The sequence below is a fragment of the Asterias rubens genome, chromosome 2 (assembly GCF_902459465.1).
Source record: "Asterias rubens chromosome 2, eAstRub1.3, whole genome shotgun sequence".
NCBI lineage: Eukaryota > Metazoa > Echinodermata > Asteroidea > Forcipulatida > Asteriidae > Asterias > Asterias rubens.
The window spans coordinates 6,917,008-6,938,342 of record NC_047063.1 but is presented as its reverse complement, the minus strand read 5'-3'; the positions used below and the strand labels follow the sequence as shown (position 1 = coordinate 6,938,342).

The 21,335-nt window shown below is 40.1% G+C and overlaps 1 protein-coding gene across 1 annotated transcript; it reads right to left on the bottom strand.

Annotated features, from left to right (window-relative positions):
• Window positions 1-2,219: 2,219 nt before the first annotated feature.
• On the bottom strand, window positions 2,220-19,430 carry LOC117307475. The gene is made up of 17 exons (XM_033792238.1): window positions 18,987-19,430; window positions 18,196-18,281; window positions 16,640-16,739; window positions 15,983-16,057; window positions 15,621-15,783; window positions 14,857-14,933; window positions 12,642-12,725; window positions 11,868-11,938; window positions 11,690-11,767; window positions 11,423-11,483; window positions 8,399-8,474; window positions 7,194-7,531; window positions 6,389-6,416; window positions 5,929-5,999; window positions 4,505-4,585; window positions 2,630-2,764; window positions 2,220-2,436 (listed from the first exon to the last, which is right to left on the bottom strand). The coding sequence occupies exons 1-17, from the start codon at window positions 19,428-19,430 to the stop codon at window positions 2,287-2,289; spliced, it is 2,118 nt and encodes a 705-aa protein (XP_033648129.1). The 3' UTR covers window positions 2,220-2,286.
• Between the last annotated feature and the right edge of the window lie 1,905 nt (window positions 19,431-21,335).

Below are 21,335 nucleotides of genomic sequence, written 5' to 3'. Positions count from 1 at the left end.
TTTCCACCAATTTGATTTCAATACCTCAGATTTAGAATCTGAGGTCTCTGAATCGAGCATAATTATGAAAGCACACAACTTCGTGTGACATGGGTGTTTTTTCTTTCATTATTATCTCGCAACTTCGACGACCAATTGAGCGCAAATTGTCACAGGTTTGTTATTTTGTGCATATGTTGAGATACACCAAGTGAGAAGACTGGTCTTTGACAATGACCAATAGTGTCCAGTGTCTTTCAGCTGTACACACCGTTAACAATACAGCTAAAACATTTTGCGATTTATGCCTATACAGAAAAGAAACTAACTTTATAGATCAACAAACTGAATGTACAAAAATGTGATCTGCCAAACTTGTTAACGGGTATGCAAAGTGATGGTATTAATAATCTGATAAGGAATCCAGTTAAGTTGATGGCCACAGAGAACCCATACTCAATCATTGTGATCTACATGAACTTGATAATACTGTATTAATGGTAAACACTATTCACTTAAGAAATGTATTGTCAAAATATGATCACAACAATAGTTCAGCGTTCCTCGGTTCATTTTATTTATTGGGCCTTAATGCCACTAGAATGTTTTAGGTTTGTATTTGTCCACTGACATTACCTGGCACCTTCAGTGACATAACAAAAATGTTGGCACGATCAATAATTTATGAGCCCCATGTGACTGCCATGAAACGCATCGCTTTGTCCCCTGAGTTAGCAGCAAAATATTAAACATTCGTAAATTTGTGTTCGGTATAGTCTCACCATGCTCGTCTTAAAAAGAGGCCTATAGTTTTTAGAAAGTACAACGAAATTCTTGACATTTAAAATGTTTCTAATCAAGACAGTACTGATCAAGTTATCCAAGACGAGATTATTCTAATTCAGTATTAATAATAATGACATGACGTTTGGCCCCTCTTCATAAACTGCGTCGTTGTATAACGATGGGAATAACAAGTCTGACAACAGCCAGAATATAATAATAATGACATGACGTTTGGCCCCTCTTCATAAACTGCGTCGTTGTATAACGATGGGAATAACAAGTCTGACAACATCCAGAATATAACAATAATGCCATTTTCAGAGTAAGTAAAAGGGTATTAGCCCTCTACAGGTCTGTCCCGATCGCAGTAGTAAATGTGAACTGGACGTGAGTGCAACCAGACCCCCTTCTTTTTGCAGGAAGCGTAAAGGACCCGCAGAGATTCGCTGAGGGAAGTAATTCAGATAAATCTGGCATAGCAAGCAGCCGGATAGACTAAAACATTTTAAACACAACCGTAAAATGCTCTCGATTTTACCTGAAACTTAATACATCCGGGCAGTTTGTGTTGCCTTGTGTTGCCTTTATCTGTATGCACCGAACGTGTTCCAAGTGAGGTAGACTTTGAGCTTCTGTAATATTCAAGGATTTATACCATCAACCTCTCCCCTTTACTCATTACAAAGTAAAGTTTTATGCTATAATTATTTTGAATAATTACAAATAGTGTCCACTGCCTTTAAGGCGATGGGGACGAGCGAAAGTCCCTTTTCGAAACCACGGCTTCGGCTCCAGATTCGGCTCAGGCTAGCTTGGCCCAGACAAGAGCGGAGTCTGAAGCCGTGGGGTTGGAAAGGGGCAGGGCGGGGGTTAAAATCCCCCGACACTGTTACCATGATGCAGTGAATTAATCCACTCGAAGGGTACGTTATAGCGCCCTCAAGTTGTTGGTAACACTTCAAAGACTGATCGATATAAAACCTTGTTGTCAACTTTTTGTACACTTTGTTGGGATTTCCGTTACTATACAAAAACGAGACTGAGGATCCTTCGAGAACTACTCTAGGGATCGTTGTGCTGAGGTTCTGTGAGTTCAAGAAAGTGGACACTATTGGTAATTGTCGAAGACTAGTCTTCACACTTGGTGCGGTATCTCAACATGTGCATAAAATAACAGACCTGTGAAAATTTGAGCTAAATCGGTCGTCGAAGTTGCGAGAGAATAATGAAAGCACACGAAGTTGTGTGCTTTTAGATGCTTGATTTCGAGACCTCAAATTCTAAATCCGAGGTCTCGAAATCAAATTCGTGAAAAAGTACTTCTTTCTCGAAGCTACATTACTTCAGAGGGAGCCGTTTCTCAGAGTGTTTTATACTATCAACCTCTCCCCGTAATCAAGTATGGTTTTATAATAATAATTACTTTGAGTAATTACCAATAGTGTCCACTGCCTTTAATATACGGAAGGGATTACTACGCTGACGTATTTTTTTCTTCTTCTTCAGGCACCAAGTGCAATATTACGAAGTGTGATCAGGTCTTTTCAATGTCGCCCTCTCAGTTTGAAGTTTGCCAACTGTCTCACGAAGTGTCGTGTCGCGATATTTCTTCCAAGAAAGCTCTTTTTGAAAGTTTTCTTGTAGTTCTTCTACGCTGCCGTATGGCGTTACCTACATGCATAAACATCAACAATATACAATTTAGATAATTTTACGTAAATAATAATAACGGGTAAATGAATTTATTCCCAAGTTCACCCATCATAAAGTTCCAGAATAATATTGTCAAAACGAAATAGGCCTATATCAATCTATCTGTAGGCCTACAGATTTCCATAAGGTTTACTCAACGCACATTACTCACCAACAGTCTGGTTCGGTGAATAAGATGCTCTGGTGCATTCTCAAGAAAGAAATGTTTGGAAAGAACCACACATTCTGCTCCGTTACTAACAAGACTGACGCTTGGTTGCTCACTAAACATCAACTCAGCCAATCCCTATTATTGAAAACATATCACTATAATGTTAAATTTCAGATTGTTAATTTCTTTGTAAATGTTCTAAGATGTAAGTGGTTAATTAATTAGTTTGAGTCATTTTACTTTTTAAAAAGGTTGATTTTAAGAAGTGTTTCTTGAGAAAAATGTCCATCTTAAAGGTACTGGACACTATTGGTAATTACTAAAAAATAATTGTAGCATAAAACTTACTTGTTTGGGATCAACGGAAAGATGTTGATAGAACAAAACATTGTGAGAAACGGCTCCAACTGAAGTAACGTAGTTTTCGAGAAACAAGTAATTTTCCACTAAAGTATTTGAATTTGATTTCGAGACCTCAGAATTAGATTTTGAATTCCCGAAATCAAGTATCTGAAAGCACACAACTTCGTGTGATAAGGCATTTTTTCTTCCATTATTGGGTGCGTTCGATTAGTTTCCCTGGGTCGACCCCGCGGATCCCCTGACAAGATCTAATCGAACGAACACACTCCCAATGTCCCCATGTTGTTATGCACATCGGGTCACCCCAAGTGACCCACTCTACAAGCAGGGCACTGGGGCCGACCCGGGTACCCCTGAGATTACGTCAAAGCTATTCGAACGTACGGGGGCAGCCGGGGAAGACCAAGGGAAGCTAAACGAACGCACCCATAATCTCGCAAAAATTCGATGACCAATATCGAGTTCAACATGCATATTTTGAGATGCACAAAGTGAGAAGACTGGTCTTTGACAATTACCAATAGTGTCCAGTGTCTTTGAAGACATGCTTTCAACAGCACAATACAGAAATTCTAGTCTTTATTTGCAAAACGGATGAAGCCATTGTTTAAGGAACACGTTACCTTGGATCGGCCGAGTGTGTCTATAAAAAGCCTCTGCAAACCGTTTGTTATAAAATGCATATGGTTAGAAAGATGTGTTAAAAGTAGAATACAATGATCCACACAAATTTGCCTCGAAAATGTGCCTCGAACACGTCGGCCATTTATAACGGCCGACCGTGTTAGTCGACGAGGTAAAAGAAAAACCACACAATTTCGAGTGATACTTGTGTGGATCATTATATTCTACTTTTAAAATATCTCTCGATTCATATGCATTTTATACCAAACGTCCAACTCGACCGATCTAAGGCAACGTGTTCCTTTAACGTGATCCATTCATTTGAAACCTTGGCACATGTTGATTGTAGCGTAAACTAAAATATATAAATAAGGCATTCTCTTCCGCACACAAACCATGCATTTTATCTGATGGTACAAAATAAAATAACAAAATAAACTAGTTCAAGTGCATAGGCCTTGCAGCTGATGAGTAGGCTACGTGTGTATGGCCACACGCGTCTTCCAAACCATTGTGCCCCTCACTGTGGGTGCTGGTCTTGTGAAACTGTGTGGATAAAAACCTCTCTTTTTTGTTAACAACTGTCATTGATGGATTTTTTTCATTCAATATTGCACATTAAATCACTATTTACGATAAAACGACAACTTATTTTACAAACTCACGAAGCGTAACCACTAGAAACCGTTCCAAAGATGGTCCATTGATCTTCAAATCCAAATAAGTTTCCAGTCCAGTCTCTTTTAGGAAGACAAATGTATTTTTTCCCGATATTGTCTCACACTCAAGCCTTGATATAACTTAATTAAACTTAGCCTTAAATTGTGTTAATTAACTCAGCAACAAATTAAGAGATCTTATTGTAATCGACAGATTGAATGTACTCACGAATGCACCTCCCTTTACAAGTAATCGGACGCAGATGTAAACAACATCATTATCGTTGTCTTCTAAAGTATTCGTTTTAACCTGAAAATGAGAGAGTTGTTGAAAATGATATGACTGTGAATGAAAGATTGATTCAACACAATGCAGCAAGACAATCCATTTGTGTGTAATTTTACAAGTCCCGTACGCAGTTTTCCCCGCAATTTAAATAAGGGAATAAAAGGGTAGCGACTAGTTCTTAAAGTCACCTGGAAATAGATTTTTTTTTCTTTCAAACATAAGAGTATATGCTTACGAACAATAAAACAATTTTTTTAGGAATTGTTTGTCTCGATTTATATGTTTAAAAAATATATAAAGTTGTTTGGGGGGCAGACTCCGCCTACCCCTTTTGTGACGTCAATCGAGGCAGACTTTGCCTGCAATGCGTATAGTAAACACACGTGCAAAGTACATGTACGTCCAAGTCGTGAGTTGGTACATTTCAAAAAGTGTTTTTCTGCATTCAGCAGCAATACACCTGGTCGGCATTGCCGGGGGAAAAAACGACTTGGTCCGTACATGTACTTTGCAATTGTGTTTACTCTACGCATTACAGGCAAAGTCTGCCTCGATTGACGTCACGAACAGCGCCCTCTCGGGTCGGGGTCTACTCTTAAATTTGTAAATAACATAAGAACTGATTTTTTAAAACCTTAGTTAACTGTTTATTCTTATTCCACTCATCAAAACACATATATTAGTGACAAAAGCTTTATTTTGAAAAAATACCACTTCCAGGTGACTTTAAAACCGGCAGGGCCGTGCTTCCGTGCGCGTAGCATGTACCCTCGTATTCATAGGCAAAAATAGCACGGCGAGACCGCCCCTGGAAACCCCTGGAAACGAGGTTGTGGGCTAACCCGCACAAACGTATCCGAAAACAACCGGTTATAAATAGCTCCAGCTAGTCATTATAAAGAAACAACCCCACGTGACGTGTTAATAGGAATAGCAACATTGTCTGAGGTATCTATACATGTTTAATTAGACATAATAAATTTCCTTGGTGGAGAGCGCGTCACGTGGGGGTGTTCATACGGTTGATAAAGACCAGCTGGAGGTGTTTATAGCCGGTGTGTTTGGATACGTTTAGATGCATACTAATACGCGCAAGAATGCGTATCCAAAATAAACTGTCTCGGTCAGCAACACACGTACAGAGCTCAAGGACGTCGGAAAACGGATAAGTTTTACAGAGTTTCATACTTCATTTACGCCTTTTAACCAAAAAGGCATTTATGAAAAGAGTAGTGACTTGTTCTTTTGCCGCTTCAAAACCTTGCAGGGTCGGGGCCGTGCGTTTATTGCACGGCCCCGACCCTGCCGGTTTTAAACGACAGTTTAAGAAATCGTCTTTACCCTTTTATTCCCTTATTAATAACCTTCTGACTTTGAGCATTCAGATCATCTGCAAATGTGCGGCGTGGTCCAAAGACAGCTTGTTGTGGTTCTTCTGCAAACAATAAAATAAACGCATCAGCAGTAGTTCAGTTGCGTAACCAGAAGAGGCGGAGTCTGGAGCCCCCCCCCCCCACACACCCGGATTGAACAATTTATGAATTTAATGGTTCGATACATTAAACTCTCTCTCTTTACCCAGTTGCCCCTAAAATAAAAATAAAATTGAAAATAATTGTTATAACATAAAATTAAAAAGAGAATCTTTCAAAATACATGCTTAGTAATTGTTTAAAATTTCATTTAGGGGACAACTTTGGGCCAGCAATATTGACATTATCTTCTCTTTGTGGGGGGGGGGGGGGGGGGGGGCGGCGCGGTGGCAAACCACATCGTTTTTAGCGATGTCCCACTAGTTGAAGAAGCAAACATTGGTAAACGTACCATTGTCGTTGTTATCCACGTTGACTTCCTAAAAATAAATCGAAAGTAGAAAAAGAAAATTACTAACACATATTTTCAACTATTTATAAGTTTATTTGTGAATTAAAAGCTGCTGTTTTCATTGGATTAATTGTTGGGTTACTTGAGAGTGTTTTTGTCTAACTCAAGATCAAGTTATGATATTCATTTTTAAACTGCCAGCAGTGCATTAAAGGAACACGTTGCGTTGGATCGGACGAGTTGGTCTATAAAAAAGCGTTTGAAACCGTTTGTTATGAAATGTATATGGTTGGAAAGATGTTTTAAAAGTAGAATATAATGATCCACACAAGTATCACTCAAACTTGTACGGTTTTCATTTTATGTCGCGAATTAACACGGTCTGCCGTTTATGGGAGTCAACTTTTTGACCGACCGTGTGTTAGTCGACGAGGTAAAACGAAGGCAACGTGTTCCCTTAAAAGCTCAGAATAGGGACTTTTCGTTTTTGGCGACGGATGGTTCTGCGACGGTTGTTCAGCTAAACGGAGTCGTTTTCAGCACAACGAAGATTCATCCCAAGTACTGTCGTAGAAATTGAGGGACGACCGTCCTCAAAGCCGACGCATGCGCAGATGACGCCAAATGTCATCTTTACCGTCGCAGAACCATCCGTCGTCGAAAACGAAAAGTCCCTATTAATGTCAACGGCACGTTGCCAAATTCGGGACATTCACTAGCATTGCTCATTTCTTGATCACAAATAAATCAAGAGAATGTTCAAGATAGGCAAAGTTAGTTAACACAATAATAACTTTGTATCTACCTCATTTCTCGAATCTTCGTGTTCCTCCGTCTTTCCACTGTCTTCATCCTTCTCCTCTTCATGTATTGTTAATCCAGAGGCTTCAATAATCCTCCTTAGCTCCTTGCTTTCCATCTTAGTTGTCTCCATGTCTAGCTTACTATGTTCACCGTGACCAGCTGGTGATACTAGAGGTAAATCCATACCGCGGTGAAACAATGATGGCCTTGTTCTTTGCAAGAGGCGAACCTTGTTACGAAGAAATGAGTTTTCTTTTTTGATGAGTCTTGCCTCGTGACGTGAAGGCGGCAGACGACAGACGAGGTTGGGGTGCTTCGAACCCATGGTTCTCTTCCCTTCTGTAGGGTGGGGTCGTATTGTATAAGTTAATAAACAACATTGTGGAGGAACATCGACAATTGATACCCATACCCCTATGTTCCGACACCCATATGTTCCGATACCCTTACGTTCCTAAACCCCTATGTTCCGACACCCCTGTGCTCCGATACCCCTATGTTCCGACACCCCTATGTTCCGACATCCCTATGTTCCGACACTCATGTATCGATACCCTGACGTTCCTAAACCCCTATGTTCCGATACCCCTGTGTTCCGATACCCCTATATCCCGCTACCCCTATGTTCCGACACCCCTATGTTCCGACACTCGTGTTCCGACACTCATATGTCCCGATACCTTTATGTTCCGGTACTCCTAAGTTCCGACAACCGTATGTTCCGACATGTTCCGATATCCCTGTGTTCCAACACTCTTATGTTCCGATACCCCTATGTTTCGGAACACCCCTGTGTTCCGACATAATCCGATACCCCTATGTTCTGCCACCCCTATGTTCTGATACCCCTTTGTTCCTTCAGAAGGGTCTTCTATGGGGGGGGGGGGTCCATACTGAACAAGCTTTGCTTTTATTGGCCCCCTCCAACTCCATCACCATGTGTTTTGTGGTTTTTAGTTGTTGCTTAGTGTTATAATACGATTGCCTTTGCTTCTAGATGTTTGTTTTACGGGTGTATTAGGCCTTCTTCATTGTATTAACATTTTGCAATAATATTGCAAGTGAATTGATATCGATCTTCTAATCACAAGGGGTGCAACAAAACAATTAATGTGTGTTATATTTCTGTGGTGAACTCCCAAACTTGATTAACCCACGACAGACGCAGAAAACATCGTGCACTACACTCACCTTCAATAAACTTACCTTTCTTTATTGTATTCTTTGATGTTTTTTCGGTTGATTTCCCTTGTTTAAGCTTTATTATAACAGAACAGCTACCCTGTTAAAAATGTAACAATTTTAACTTGTTTTTATGCGTTCATAAAATTAAGCTGAACTACTCGTAAGGACAACCTCGTTGTACTTCATGTCCCCTCTGTTCTGATCTGCCCATTCCGTAGTCTTACATTGTCATCATTGCGTCCTGTTTCTCCCATCATTTCATCATCCTCGTTCCCAGTAACTTTGTTATATCTTTTTATTTAGTACTTTTTTCCCACTGAATTTCAGTTTAGTTTAATTTCCAAAACTTAATGACCCTATAAATTTACTTGGTAAAGAGCACTAGAGAGATGTTGATACTTAAAGCATTGTTAGAAACGACCCCTTTGTTAGCGAATGGGGTAATTTTCACACCTATCTGAAAGCACACAATTTTATGCAATAATGATGTTTATTCACGTTTATTCTTATTTTTCTTGCAACTTTGATAACCAATTTAGCCCAATGTTCACAGGTTTGTTATTTTATGCATAATGTTGTTCTATACACCAAATAAGGATGCAGCCGTCGATTTCACAAAGTCTTATGCTACTCTCACACTTGGGCGAATATGGATACTTGAAATTCGCGGTGAACTCGCCCAAAATTTGCGAATTGATAGTGAATATTTTCACTTTCGCCCTCGGTCACCCCTCGACCTGTCCGTACCAATATGTTACGAATTTTTACGAATGCTTAACAATGCTAGCCAATGATTGCAGATGCCTTACAATAGCTTACGAAAGTTGCCAACGCTTTACCAACGTTACTAATGGCTACCAATGCTTACGAAAATCTACGGTGAATGACTGTCTTCGCAACATTCGCTGAAATTAAAAAGCGCTTCCCAATGCTGTTTCACACTGTTGCGCATAATATTAAAGTGAATGTGCTTACGAATGAAAATATTTGACAATCGCCCATACTTCGCAACATTCGCCGTGTCTTCGTAAGCGTTCGTAACAAATTCGGAGCGGTTACCCGTCAAGCCCCATCTCCTTACGAAGATCGGTCAATTTACGAAGATCGGTCAATTTACAAATCGGTTTGTTGCAGCGAATGTTGCGAAGACGGTCATTCGCCTCGACATTTGTTAGCATTGGTAAGCCATTGTTAACGTCTGTAAAGCATGCGTAAGCTGTGGCAACGTTCGTAAATGCACCTGTAAAGTCCGGTTCATACTTCCTGCGAATGCTTCGTGCGATGCGAATGTCATTGCATCACAAAGGGAAATGGAGCGCGTACCGATTGTTGCGTCACCAATATTCGCTCTGCATTCGCCTTCGCATGAAGTTTGAACCGGGCTTTAGGCGTTTGTAACCTTCGCGGGTCCCCTTTCTTACAAATGTGGTGTTGCTGTTTGTCAAACCATGGAGGAAGGAAGAGAATGAGCTCTAACGAAGGGACTTCAAAAGTCGAACCCGTGGTACCGCGGTCGTTTAACGACACCTCGTAATCACCGGTATACCTTATACAGACAATGGGCGACCTAGCGTATGCGAGTTTGCGCGTGCGCACTTGGTTCTTCACTCAACTATGGTGTCATAATATGTCGTATGGATATAATAGAGAAAAAACTACTTTTTTGAGACCTGATAAAAATTGTGTACACTTGTGCTCACCAAATCGAAAAACACAATTGAATATCAACCACCCTCGTGTGCAAATACCCAAATTTTGAACCACCGCGAGTGACCGGAAAGTCGCAAAAAAAATTAAAATATGCCATGATGTTTCAGAGAAACACCACAAACGGTAAATGAAAACGTGTATATTCACTGGTAAGACACTGCTCTAGAATTGCAAGGGTCGTGGGTTCGAATCCCACCCGAGTAACATGCCTGTGATATTTTTTCACAGGACTCGGGAAAGTACTGAGTATACAGTGCTAACACACATCGGTGTATGGGTAAAAACCAAAATTAACAGTGTATATTCACAATTCTTCACAATGATCAACTTTACACGAAGGCAACGGTGCAGAGCGGCGGTACCACGGGTTCTGTACAAAGAGATTTAATCCCGCTCGTTAATCGGCCGTCCAGCTGGAGGCCTCCTATCTTTTTCCACTGGCCAGACAGGGGCATTGTCAGGGTATTCTTTTGTTACTCTGCGGTTTTGCGGGTCGTTCGAGCTCCTTTTCTTCCTCTACCATGGTCAAACGAAAAAGTGGCCAGAGCAAGATTCGCCCCGGTATTTATAGCAATCGCGGCCGCGTAATCCATTGTTCGGAAATTAGTCAGAAAATGGCAAGACATTGGCAACGATGGTAAGACATTCGTAACATTCCTAAGAGCATTATTAACGTTTGTAAGTCCTTTCGTAAGCATTCGCAGGCATTCGCAAGCATTCGTAACATTCGCTAGCAAACGCTTCATTTGTTTGAAATTGTTGGTAAGCTCAGTCGGGACGTGCGCAATATCGGTGCATGTTTGTAAGGCAGTGGCTAGCATTGTCAAGCGTTGGTAATCATTCGTCATATATTGTTAAGGAGAGGTCGAGGGCCGACCGAGGGGTGACCAAGATGAAAATATTCACCATCCAATCGCAATTGTTGTTTGGCGAATTCACCGCGAATGTAAACATTTTTATTCGAAAGAATTTATTCATAATCGCAAGAATATTCGCCACATTTTGATTGAGTGATCTTCGAAAAGAGGTGGAGAATGACTAGTGAATGTTCCGAAATTGTTACCAACGCTTACGAAACACGGCGAATGTTGCGAAGTTTGAGCGATTGTCAAATAATTCCATTCGTAAGCCCATTCGCTAGCATATTTTCCCTAGTGTGAGAGTAGCAATAGGACGGGTCCCATCTGCACTGTTGCATGCAGACCTTAAGATTAATCCTAAGTTAGGACGAGTTTCTCGTCCTAACTCGAGATAAGACGAGTCCTAACTCTTGTGAAATCGACCCCAGGTCTTTGACAATTACCAATACTATAACAATCCTTAAGACCAACCTACCGTTTTGACAATATAGATCCAATTTGAACACTTACTATCCCTGACTAGCACTGCGCCTCTTCTGCAAAGATATCACATATAGTTATTTTGTCGTTTTAAAAGAACTTTTTTTTAAACAAAATTGATTGTTTTAGACTCGAGGAACTCCTTTTAACCAATAAATAAATATGATTAACGTAAACATGTATTGTGGTTTCAGTATCTTTTCAGATAAAACAAGTAACGACTCGGCACTAATTATTAAGTCAATTTCAAATTTGCAAATACCTGAAAAAATTGAAGACGCATTGTTTTGGATTTAGATCAAGTAGCTCGATTGGCCAACCCTTTAGGAAGTCGATACTCCTATAAACATACAAGACGAAAAGGCATTATCGAATACAACATTCGTATCAAGGGAAAAGTTCGTATTCACTTGATTATAATACTTATTATAACTTCTCACCTTATAAATGCAATGTGGTCTGAATCAGTGAGTCTTTTTACTCCGCCTGACATAAAAATCTTCATAAAATCCTAAAAGATAAAAGTAAGACGATTAAATATCACAGAGCTCGTGCAAAAGATGCCGACGTTCAAGCGTTTAAAGGAACACGTTGCCTTGGATCGGTCGAGTTGGTCTTTAAAAGGCGTTCTGTAACCGTTTGTTATAAACTGCATATGGGTAGAAAGATGTTGTAAAAGTAGAAAACAATGATCTATACAAATATGCCTCGAAATTGCGTGGTTTTCTTTTTACCTCGTCGACTAACACGGTCGGCCATTAATGGGAGTCAAGTTTTTGACTCCCAAAAATGGCCGACCGTGTTAGTCGACGAGGTAAAAAGAAAACGTGCAAGTTTGAGTTGTACTTTTAAAACATCTTTCTAACCATTTACATTTCATAACAAACGGTTTCAAACGCTTTTCACAGACCAACTCGTCCGATCCAAGGCAACGTGTTCCTGTAACATTGTAGTAAATCATCAGTAAACGAAGGCTGGTTGCCGTTGTTCATGTAAGATTGAAATGATTTGGCAATTCAACAATCAAGTGCTATATTTGTTGACCAGTGTTAGCCGTCATTGCTAGCCTGGACATGGATTATATATAAAATCGTACATCGAATGATATTACGATTGTTTGAATGTTGACGGAATTATTTCCGACCAGCACAAGATGCCACATAAATCGGAACGTACTTATCATCAATATCTGGTCACAGTAGGTTTGTTCATACCTCAATAGATATAACTAGAAGTTCCAGGTCTTCACGGGATGTAACTGTTGAGGTTCGTTTACTTTGGTTCAATATAGCGAGTTCCTTCAAAGTAAACAGACGGGCAAATGGGGGCTTGATATCATGTTACAGTGACCTATACGTATAACGCTTACAGAATGAAACTGCCATGTTGTTTCTAACAATTTTAATCCATGTACGTAGGCCTACTTTGTGTTTAAATGCACTGGACACTATTAGTAATTAGTCAAAATAACTGTTACCATAAAAACTTACTTGTTAACGAGCAATGGGGAGCTATTGATAGGTTAAAACATTGTGAGAAACAGCTCCCCCTGAAATAACGTAGTCTTTGAGAAAGGAGTAACTTCTCACTAAAATATTTGAACTGAATTCGAGACTATTATTCTTTTTTTTACCCATACACCGATGTGTGTTAGCACTGTATACTCAGTACTTTCCCGAGTCCTGTGAAAAAAACATCACAGACGTGTTACTCGGGTGGAATTCGAACCCACGACCCTTGCAATTCTAGAGCAGTGTCTTACCATGGAGGAAGGAAGAGAAGGAGCTCGAACGAATGGACTTCAAAAGTCGAACCCGTGGTACCGCTGTCGTTCAACGACACCTCGTAATCACCGGTATACCTTGGTTTTCACTCAACTATGGTATCGTATGTCGTATGGATATAATACAGAAAAAACTACTTTTTTGAGACGCGATAACATTTTTGGACGCTACTGTATACCTTAACGATTAACACGATTAAGTGAATACCAACCACCCTCGTGTGCCTATACCCAAATTTTGATCCACCGCTAGTGACCTGAAAGTTCCTTCTCTTCCTTCCTCCATGGTCTTACCAACTAGACTACCGAGGTTGCCCGGTAGCTAGAGGCAGTTCGAATCCTGTGACAGTGGGTACTGCAACGATATAAGAGATGTTAAATTTGCATGGGGATAAAGAATATTAATTTTGTTTTTTTTACTCATGCACCGATGTGTGTTAGCACTGTAATACTCAGTACTTTCCCCGAGTCCTGTTAAAAAAATATCACAGGCATGTTACTCGGGTGGGATTCGAACCCACGCCCCTTGCAATTCTAGAGCAGTGTCTTACAAACTAGACTACCGAGGTTGCCCGGTAGCTAAAGGCAGTTCGAATCCTATGTTTTGGCAGTGGGTACTGCAACGATATAAGAGATGTTAAATTTGCATCGGGAATAAAGATTAATAATTTTGTTTTTTTACTCATACACCGATGTGTGTTAGCACTGTAATACTCAGTACTTTCCCGAGTCCTGTGAAAAAAAATATCACAGGCATGTTACTCGGGTGGGATTCGAACCCACGACCCTTGCAATTCTAGAGCAGTGTCTTACAAACTAGACTACCGAGGTTGCCCGGTAGCTAGAAGCAGTTCGAATCCTGTGTTTTGGCAGCGGGTACCGCAACTATATAATAGATGTTAAATTTGCATCTGGGATAAAGAATATTAATTTTGGTTTTACCCATACCGATGTGTGTTAGCACTGTATACGAGCGATGAGGTCTCGAGTTCAAGCATCTGAAAGGACAAAACTTGTGCGACAAGGGTAGTCTTTGTTCCACTATTCTCTCGCAACTTCGACGATCAACCGAGTCCAAATTTTCATAGGTTTGTTATTTTATGCATTATGTTTAGATTCACCAAGTGAGAAAAAGGTGTCCAGACCATTAAATGCCTGGACACCTTAAAATGTGCATTGTAAGTGGTCCTAGCGTGATTAGGCCTACTATTATTTAATTTTCTTTTACTAGGCTAGGAATTCAATTTAGCATCAACATCTCTTTAGTCGTATACGCATAATATCTGCATAAATCGTATCTATATTATATTTTACAAGGAGAGGTTTAGCTGCACGCTACGCGAGAAAAACGTGAACACGAATGTCAACAAATTGTGTCGTTTCTAGGTTAAGTCACCACTTTGGGCTTATTTCATGTTCACGTATGTCGTCTGCGCGTAAGTACCTGACGTGAACAATGGTAACTTTACGTATGCCTAAAACGTGAATTTTTTAAAACACAATTTTAAGTTCACGTTCACGTTTTTGCTCGCGGCAGTTAAACCTCCCTAGTGTGTATATAAAAAGCAAAGCTGCCTTACTCTTGAAAACTCCTGTCGATATTGTTTGAGGAGAGTTCATAAGTTTTCAACACATCATGTACTTACACCAAAACTGTCTCCTCTCTTTAAAATGGCGACAGTGCGTTGTGTTAATCGACCTGGTTCCAGCACAGTCACTACAACTAAACACAGAGAGGTAAGAAGTGCAACAAATCAACTACAGAAAAGTATGGCTCAAGAACTGTAACAAAAGCACCCTGATGGAAGTGATAAAGACAAATTCCGAGAGAGAGAAAAAACCTAACATTTAAAAGTCATAATCATTACTTTATGTCATAGTTATGACTTAGTACAAGCGCCATGCGAAACTTTAACTTAGGCCTATATTTGCAAATCATGACTCCATGCCATTCATAACTATGACGTGATTATTATGATAATATCAAGTATTAAACCACACAAGAGAAACTGACTAGGTTAGTTTTAAAAAGTTTGAGTTTGAACAAAGAAAAGTTGACCGGAGCGGACTTGAACCAACGACCTCCCGAAACGTACCGGCGCTCTACCATGTTGGCGGCCTCTCTTCTATTAGTGTTAGTCAATATCTTTGTTTGGGGGTACCAGTCAGAAGCCATGTAAGCTGCCGTGTAGCCAATGCCCCATCCAATTACGATACAACCTGCGAAGCGGCAGCCAGAGATCGCCTTAAGGAAATTCTACTTTTTGATAATACATATAGTACAAGGGAAACTGACTGGGTTTTAAATAGCTTAGGTTGGAACAAAGAAAGCCTGACCGGAGCGGGGTTTGAACCAACGACCTCCAGATGATCCCAAGTAGTATGATATATCGAGTATAAGCCCCTATACCTGATCCCGAGAAGACGAAGTAAAAACATCGTGGTTTGTGTCCTTCTCTAACAATGACGCGGTTGTGTCCATACGACTCATACCAGCAAACCTTGGCTAGACGCTTCTGCATATTGACAGGGTAACCAGCAATATCCTTCAATCCACGCACAGCTATTTGCACCTGAGAATCAATCAACATCAACATTATATACAATATCAATAACCATAACATTGCATTGATATAAACAGCTTTCATATGAAACGAAATGCTCTTGCAAAAAGAAAAAGAAGAAACAAAATCATAGGACAGAAATCACAGAAAAATTTTTCCTGGATACATGTAATTTAATTTAGCGTGTGCGCATTGACCACCTTCTTACATAATACAGTTCCTGTGTTGTACGTTCCTCTGCTGGAGTTCGCAGAATTCGTTTCGCCTCCAACGACAACAGCTTCTACAGAAAATAATAGCAGAGTCCCACATTATGAATGATTGGCACATTTTACTCGTCTGAAGTTTTACATCGTTTTAAAATATTAAAGTTTGGTGGCCCTGAAGGGACATTGAACATTTTGTATTATATTGACGTCAATATTCATGGATTTTGCCCTAAATCGAAAACATTCACGTAAATATTCACGTATATATTTGCGGTTTGTGACCAAACGCAAATATATTTACGCAAATATTCACATAAATATTCACGATTTCTTGCCCAAATTGCAAATTAATATTCACGTAAATATTCACGTAAATATTTGCGATTTGTGCCCGAAATCGTGAATATTCACGTACAAATTTACGTAAATATTAACGGTTCGTGCCCCAATTCGCAAAAATTCACGTAAATGTTTAAATATAAATTTCAGATGCAAATAATAATTGCAATGATACAAGTAAAACATGTTTCTCGATTTCCCATCCAAACATCCCCGGGTCAAAAGTGAGCCAGACTCTGGGTTCATAAGGGCCGGACCACATTGGACCAGGAATTCACGTCAAATCATGACCCAGGAATGTAGAGAGTGCACGTCACCTGTTTCTTGGCTCTGAATTGAGTGACGTCAAACATCATGTCATGCCTTGCGGTAGGCCTATTGGTTGATACTTGGGCGAATGAAAGATCTGCATCGTCACTGAGAAACAAAACAAAAAGCAATTAAAGACAGTGTACACTATTGGTAATTGTCAAAGATCAGTCTTCACAGTTGGTTTACCTCTGAAGTGACCTAGTTTTGGAGAAAGGAGTAATTTTCCACGAATTTGATTTTGAGACCTCAAGTTTAGAACTTGAGGTCTCGAAATTAACCATCTAAACGCACACAACTTCGTGTGACAAGGGTGTTTTTTCTTTCATAGTTATCTTGCAACTCCGACGACCGATCGAGCTCAAATTTTCACAGGTTTGTTATTTTATGCATACGTTGAGATACACCAACTGTGAAGGCTAGTCTTTGACAATTACCTATAGTGTCCACTGCCTTTAATGTATATACTCAATGCCATCCGTGTTGATATAAAGAATATATCAAAACATATTTCACAATTTTAATTAACTGATAAATTACCAGAGCTTTCCAGATACAATTATGTACGCATCATACTCATGGGCCGAGAATATTTAGCAAGTGGACAATCTCTATTACGATTTTATGCACATCCATTTACTGATATAGGCATTATGATTTTAGCGTAAAAAACTTTCCGAAAAGTGTATTGCCTTTCATACGGTTTCAACATTTTGAGCCGCCCATAGTCGACCCAAAAACTTTGGGCCAAAATATTTGATCTATTATTTTGTTGAATTGCGAAACACATAAATGACGTGTGGGGGAATGGCTCATTGTTAAATTAGTTTTCGGATTGTTTTTAAGAAATTGTTTACTGTGTAGGCCCCGACTTAAAGGCAGTGGCCACTATTGGTAATTACTCAAAATAATTATCAGCATAAAACCTCTCCTGGTAATGAGTAATGGGGAGAGGTTGATTGTATTGTGTATTGTGAGAAACGGCTCCCTCTGAAGTGACGTAGTTATCGAGAAAGAAGTAATTTTCCACGAATTTGATTTCGAGACCTCAAGTTTAGAATTGAGGTCTCGAAATCAAGCATCTGAAAGCACACAGCTTCGTGTGACGAGAGTTTTTTTTCTTTCATAGTTATCTCGCAACTCCGATGACCAATCATGCTCAAATTTTCACAAGTTTGTTATGTTATGCATATGTTGAGATACACCGATTGAGAAGACTGGTCTTTGACAATTACCAATAGTGTCCAGTGTCTTTAATCAGAATAGAATCTCACTTTGAGATATTTTTCTAAAAACTAAATGCTTTTATTTACAGGGATGTTTTAAGTACGGCCCTTTTGGTGGTTGTCAGAGCAATAGGGGACTATCGGACTGTTTCAAGCAGTCGGATTTGCCGGATAATGTGACGGGTGGAATTGGGCCAGGCATGGAGCGACCGCCATTCACTCATTGTGAGATCCTTGCTATATAATAGGCATCACATGGAGCTGTTCAGAACTTTAAATGGCAACATTTCCGCTCCTGTGAATTTGTATAAATACTGAAACTAACTCCATACACTGACCTGACTTCAATAAAGTGCATCTTACACACGCGCCGGACTAGAATTGCAAGCCATGCAACGCGACGAAACTTCTGGTATAGTATTTTCTATAAAAACAAAAGCAAAAGGAAAAGGAATACATTTTAAAGATGATTATGAAGTAAATGAAGCAAGCATTTGTACTAATTCAACTCGTGCTGCACTGTCCTGTCTATTTATCGCAAAGAATTGAGTGTGGAGTGAAACAATTGGTATCTGGTCTTGGGTATGGAGTGTTATTATATAAATACTGGTACCAACGATAACAAGACATAAGTGTGTTAGAGGGCCAGGGGAATTACAACAAACAAACAAACTATCAGTGCGTTCGTTTAGCTTCCCTGGGTCGACCCCGGTGTGTGGTGCTTTTTTTCCAGGACGAGAGTGTGCAGATATTTACCCACCTTCGTCCTGGAAAAAAAAACCGCCACGCACCGGGGTCGACCCAGGGAAGCTAAACGAACGCACCCTAACAAACGTCCCCCAAAGCACCTTTGCAAACATCCCCCAACAAACAGCATTTTAGTTTGATGTCAACTCATTATTTGTTTCCTTTCCAATCCCCAATACAAAGCAGTTAAGGGGAGTAAACCGGGCTTGGATAAAGTAAACCTGGCGTAGACTTGGAAAAACACAAATCCCCCGTCCACTTTCTTTACCGCCATCCAAGCACCCAATTCTCTTCGAATTCCTTTTGACCAGGAATATTTGATCGCAGAAAACTAATAACATTGATAGACATTTATTCATCTTTGAACAATTATAATATTGACCTTTCTTGCAACTCTCCAACTTCGGATCTTCCTCCTCCGAAGAATCATCTCTGCCGCTGCCAACCCTACAGCTGTTGTGGGATCAGCTCTGCTGCCTTGGGACTTATTGGCAATGTTGCCTGCCTCTTGCAAAGCAACATCAGGGATGGGTGTTCCTTCAACTGGCTTGAGACGATTGGAACACGATCGAGGTAAAACTTGTTGCCAACGAGATTTGACTCTGTAAGGTACGTTTGTCTTGCTACTATCTGAAGACTGCTGCCTATTGAGTGAAGAGCTACTGGTCTTGGAAGTGGCGGTAGATAGACTTATTGGGAGAAATGAACCGACGACCCTTCGTTTTCCCTTCCTAGCTTGATTGAGAATATTGACCGTAGCTACCATGCTGTAGTAACGACTGTTTGGATCCAATGAAGAAGCCACGGAGTCGAGAGCGGGGTCCATGTCAAAGACAACAAAGTCACTAAAAGAGCAGTCCGACCTTCTTTTTTTTATGTAATCAATCATTGAAGGGCGACTTTGTGGCGAAGGTGTGTGGTCAATGTGTTCAGAGAAAGACGTCAAACCACAGCATTTTATGATACGTCCTTCGAACATTACAAACCATAAAGAGATGGTGAGATAGTAGTTAGGGTCAGTACTGGTTAGGGTCGTACCATTAGATAAGGCATAATCCTTGATAAAGAGAATAGCTCCAAAATTGCCGAATACTTTTTATGAGTTCAAAGTTTGTGCACTATTATGACCCGTTTGCCTTGGGTTACATAAGATCATTTGTTATGAAGAGTCCAACTATCAAGACTTAATTGAGCAATCAATTCTGCATGGGGCAAATCCGGGTTTTTGTTTGTTTAGGTATTTGACGGCTATTTAGATGGGTTATTTCTTCGTGTAAGGGTTTTCTCTATTGAAATTCCATTAGCACTCCCCTGAATACAATCAAGTTTCGCGTTATTTGTTTTTCCCCAAGCAGTATGTTTTGGATTCAATCTTCAGGTTTCTTTAAGACCATGCGCGCGAGTCGAGTGTGAAAGCACGGGGCCTTTTTACAACTTGTATGAAACGTGCATTAGGCAAAGTGCTGAATGCATGAATACGTTTGGTAACAAAAACCAGTCTTCTCACTTGGTGTATCCCACCATAAGCATAATAAATTTCACACTATTGAAACTCAGTAGTGCCCCCATTCATTTTTTACAGCATGCAATTTGCTTAGAAGCATTTTCTGCTTACTAGGAAATTGGGTCATGGTCACTTTATCCTATCACTGACTGGAATGTTGTTTATGTAGCCTACCGACCACCGCCAACCCCCCCCCCCCCCCCCAACTGTTTGGATCCAATGAAGAAGCCACGGAGTCGAGAGCGGGGTCCGTGTCAAAGACAACAAAGTCACTAAAAGAGCAGTCCGACCTTTTTTTTTTTTATGTAATCAATCATTGAAGGGCGACTTTGTGGCGAAGGTGTGTGGTCAATGTGTTCAGAGAAAGACGTCAAACCACAGCATTTTATGATACGTCCTTCGAACATTACAAACCATAAAGAGATGGCGAGATAGTAGTTAGGGTCAGTACTGGTTAGGGTCGTACCATTAGATAAGGCATAATCCTTGATAAAGAGAATAGCTCCAAAATTGCCGAATACTTTTTATGAGTTCAAAGTTTGTGCACTATTATGACCCGTTTGCCTTGGGTTACATAAGATCTTTGTTATGAAGAGTCCAACTATCAAGACTTAATTGAGCAATCAATTCTGCATGGGGCAAATCCGGGTTTTTGTTTGTTTAGGTATTTGACGGCTATTTAGATGGGTTATTTCTTCGTGTAAGGGTTTTCTCTATTGAAATTCCATTAGCACTCCCCTGAATACAATCAAGTTTCGCGTTATTTGTTTTTCCTCAAGCAGTATGTTTTGGATTCAATCTTCAGGTTTCTTTAAGACCATGCGCGTGAGTCGAGTGTGAAAGCACGGGGCCTTTTTACAACTTGTATGAAACGTGCATTAGGCAAAGTGCTGAATGCATGAATACGTTTGGTAACAAAAACCAGTCTTCTCACTTGGTGTATCCCACCATAAGCATAATAAATTTCACACTATTGAAACTCAGTAGTGCCCCCATTCATTTTTTACAGCATGCAATTTGCTTAGAAGCATTTTCTGCTTACTAGGAAATTGGGTCATGGTCCCTTTATCCTATCACTGACTGGAATGTTGTTTATGTAGCCTACCGACCACCGCCAACCCCCCCCCCCAAAAAAAAAAAAATAATAATAATAATAACAATAATATATACCTAGAGGTGGATTAGGGGGAAAAGCTATGCAGAAAAAGTCGACCATAGGGGCAAATC